At 47.6% G+C, this 3,905-nt stretch overlaps 1 protein-coding gene across 1 annotated transcript in view; it reads left to right on the top strand.

Annotated features, from left to right (window-relative positions):
- Pdhb (pyruvate dehydrogenase E1 beta subunit) overlaps positions 1-3,905 on the top strand; it is a 7,754-nt gene that overhangs the window by 1,519 nt on the left and 2,330 nt on the right. Inside the window, exons 3-8 of the mRNA XM_021181368.2 lie at positions 145-252; positions 346-408; positions 502-537; positions 1,117-1,402; positions 1,723-1,833; positions 2,097-2,188. Coding sequence (XP_021037027.1) covers positions 145-252; positions 346-408; positions 502-537; positions 1,117-1,402; positions 1,723-1,833; positions 2,097-2,188 — 696 coding nt within the window. The remainder of the gene's footprint in view (positions 1-144; positions 253-345; positions 409-501; positions 538-1,116; positions 1,403-1,722; positions 1,834-2,096; positions 2,189-3,905) is intronic.

Here is a 3,905-nt window from a genome sequence, read left to right as displayed (position 1 = left end):
CACTTTGTAGACCAGGCTGGCCTCGAACTCAGAAATCCGCCTGCCTCTGCCTCCCGAGTGCTGGGATTAAAGGCGTGCGCCACCACGCCCGGCTTAAGTTTTTTTTTTTTTTTTGCATGTTTTCTGTTTGTATACTTGGGACAGTTGACAGTTCGTGAAGCTATTAATCAAGGTATGGATGAAGAACTAGAAAGAGATGAAAAGGTTTTTCTGCTTGGGGAAGAAGTTGCCCAATATGACGGTGCATACAAGGTAACTGAAATAGATAAACTTTATGTAAAACTAAGAAGTAGCCATTTGCCCTGACAACCGCTTGGTAGTGATGTGGTTAAATCTTAATTGTAGGTTAGCAGAGGCCTGTGGAAGAAATACGGTGACAAGAGAATCATCGACACCCCCATCTCAGAGGTAGGTGCACTCTCTGACAAGCTTTGGGGGGCTGGTCAAGTATTCAATTTTAATTTCTATGGACTTTTTCTTAGGCTGGTGTTTGCTTTACAGATGGGCTTTGCTGGAATTGCTGTTGGTGCAGCTATGGTATGTAGTATTTATGGAGCTAATCCAAGGAGATTTCCTTTAATATCTTTTGAAAATATTGTTTGCTCTGTGTGTTGTGGTGTTTGCCTTTAATCCCAGCACTCAAGAGTCAGCCAGGGCTGGTGAGATGGCTCAGCAGATAAGAGCACTGACTGCTCTTCCAAAGGTCCTGAGTTCAAATCCCAGCACCCACATGGTGGCTCACAACCACCCGTAATGGGGTCTGAAGTCCTCTTCTGGGACAGCTACAGTGTACTTACGTATAAATAAATCTTTAAAAAAAAAAAAAAGACAGCAAGTACATTTGCCAGGCGTGGTGGTGCGCGCCTTTAATCCCAGCACCTGGGAGGCAGAGGCAGGCGGATTTCTGAGTTCAAGGCCAGCCTGGTCTACAAAGTGAGTTCCAGGACAGCCAGAACTACACAAAGAAACCCTGTCTCGAAAAAAAAAAAAGAAAAAAGAAAAAAAAATACCCCCAAACCATGCTGCTTGTATGTCGGGTGAGTGGACTGTTTGGTTATTCACCACTCTTCCTTGTTCTATTTAGTCTTTTTAACATTGATGTTTTCCATTTGACAGGCTGGGTTGCGGCCCATCTGTGAATTTATGACCTTCAATTTCTCTATGCAAGCTATTGACCAGGTTATAAACTCAGCTGCCAAGACTTACTACATGTCCGCTGGCCTTCAGCCTGTGCCCATAGTATTCAGGGGGCCCAATGGCGCCTCAGCAGGTGTAGCTGCTCAGCACTCGCAATGCTTTGCTGCATGGTATGGGCACTGCCCAGGTTTAAAAGTGGTCAGCCCCTGGAATTCCGAGGATGCAAAAGGACTTATTAAATCGGCCATTCGTGACAATAACCCAGGTAACCCTGCATCTCTTTTGAACATTAGAAAGCTGACATGGAGTCTCTGGCAGATAAGGCATCAAGGGCAGCTCGTGCGGCTTAGATACAGCATATGTATAACGTACTAATGACTTAGAGACCGGAAAGATAGTCAAAAATGTACCTTTTTATTAACTGCATACCTGCACATTTGGCTTAACCTCTATTGACCAGACTGTGTGTAAACCATTCTAAAGTTTCTATAGGAGACAGAAACCAGGCTTCTAATTCATAAGATGAATGGGTTTGTAGTCTATGCACTTGTAGTTTGTTGTTTGAGAACTTATAATGTTTTGCAGTGGTGATGCTCGAGAATGAGCTGATGTATGGAGTTGCATTTGAACTTCCTGCAGAAGCTCAGTCAAAAGATTTCCTGATTCCTATTGGAAAAGCCAAAATTGAAAGGCAAGGTAAGAACACCTTGGTATGCATTAATCATTTTTACTGTAGCCCCTGTGTTTGCATAGGTCAGAAGTTACTGCTAACTTGTAAGGAATGAGTGAGCTTGTTAGGCTTTTCTGGTAGGCTTGTATTTCATGTGCCTGAATACAGCCTCATTGTACAGCTCACTGAAATAAGCTGCAGGTTTGGTAAGACAAGCCGTAGCTGGCTGCAGAGTCACTGGTACTACATCAGTTCCACTGACCTGTAATCTGTGACCACTTTATTTCAGGGACCCACATCACTGTAGTTGCCCATTCAAGACCAGTGGGCCACTGCCTAGAAGCTGCAGCTGTATTGTCTAAGGAGGGAATTGAATGTGAGGTAAGTGGACTTTCACTCCCCCTATCCCTCACAAATCAGAAAGGCTCCTTTAAGATGCAAGACTGATGAGTTGGCTTAGCTGGTAAAGTTGCTGCCAAGCTCTGACAGCTCCTGAAAGTTGTTCTCTGCCTTCTCCACATATGCCAGCCACTGCATGCTGCTCTGGGACAGGGCTAGGGCCACTGGGTGAGGCGGGACATAGTGAGTCTGACTACAGTGCAACCCCACGGAACTGCAGAGTATTGGACTGTGGGAAGCTACAGAATCCTGCTCTGACTCTCAGGCACCACAGAAGAGCCTGTTCTGGGGTCGCTGGGCTGCACAGAGCCCATGGAGGACAGGTTCCCGCTCTGGGATATATGTCGCTCTGCTGTGTGTCGCAGAAGAGCTGAGAACAAAATGGGGACCTTCGAGTTTACTCTGGCCTGGGGGCCGAAGGAAAAAGGGCAGAAAGGAGAGCTCTGACAGGTTACCGTGGGTTGGCAGTGGCTGTAGTGCAGGGAAGCCCCAGCAGGAGGTTAGATGGATATGGCTTGTTGGAGGGAACCCTGCTCCATTGCTCCAGCACTGCGGATCCCGATGAGAAAAGGCAGTCCATGGTTTTAAGGTGTTTATTATAGAAAAGGCAGAGAGAGGGAGAGAGTAGAGAAGCAGAGGTCAGCCATGGCCATGTGGAGAGAAAGGGAGGAAGGGAAGTGCAAGTGAGCAAGAGTAAGAGGTAAGAGAGTAAGCAAGCGAGGAGGGGGCAAGCAGCTTTTTTAGTGGGATGGGCTACCTTGCTACTGCCAGGTAACTATGGGGGTGGAGTCCAGACCAGGAGCTTGAGGCATTGCCTACTTGACTGATGGACACACACCTCTCTGCAAGTGGGGTGGCTGTAGCTGTGACGGGAGCCAGGGGCCCAGGAGGCATACCTAGTCACCAAGTCACCACCCACCAGGTCTGGGTTTCCAGGCCTGTGCTTGACTGGAGACCAGGCTATCTGTGCACTCTGTGCACAGTTCACTGCCCCACATACTGCTACTTTTTCTTTTTTTAAAAAAAGATTTATTATCTATACAGTGGTCTGCCGGCATGTTTGTTTGCAGGCCTGAAGAGGCATCAGATCTCATTATAGGTGGTTGTGAGCCACCCTGTGGTTGCTAGGAATTGAACTCAGGACCTCTGAGCCATCTCTCCAGCCCTTAAATTCTTTATTGTTGGTGGTGGTTTTTGTTTTTTCAAGATAGGATTTCTCTGTATAGTCCTGGCTGTCTTAGAACTAGGGCTGGCCTTGAACTCAGAAGTCCAACCTGCCTCTGCCTCCCAAGTGCTGGGATTAAAGGCATGTGCCACCACACCCAGCCACACCACATGCTTCTATATGCTATTGTGTGCACACTCAACACACCCTATATCCAGAAGCTATGAATTCATGCCTGTAACCCCAAGACTCAGAAGATGAGAGGTAGAATCATGGTTTCCAGGCCACCTTGAGTTCTCTCATCAGTCTGTCTCTGCTTACAGGCAAAAGTGGTTGCTGTTCACCACAGACTCTGGGTCTCAAGATCCAGTCTTGTTGGGCTGGGGAAATGGCTTATTCAGTGAAGTTGCTCTGCAAGCATGGGGAGCTGAGTCTGGACCCCAGCACTCACATGAAAACGTCAGGTGTGGCAGCATGGGCTTGCTACCCAGCACTGGGGAGACCCCGCCAGGAGGATCCCTGGACCCCAGCACT

The sequence above is a fragment of the Mus caroli genome, chromosome 14 (assembly GCF_900094665.2).
Source record: "Mus caroli chromosome 14, CAROLI_EIJ_v1.1, whole genome shotgun sequence".
NCBI classification, from domain to species: domain Eukaryota; kingdom Metazoa; phylum Chordata; class Mammalia; order Rodentia; family Muridae; genus Mus; species Mus caroli.
This window is presented reverse-complemented; position numbering and strand designations above follow the sequence as displayed.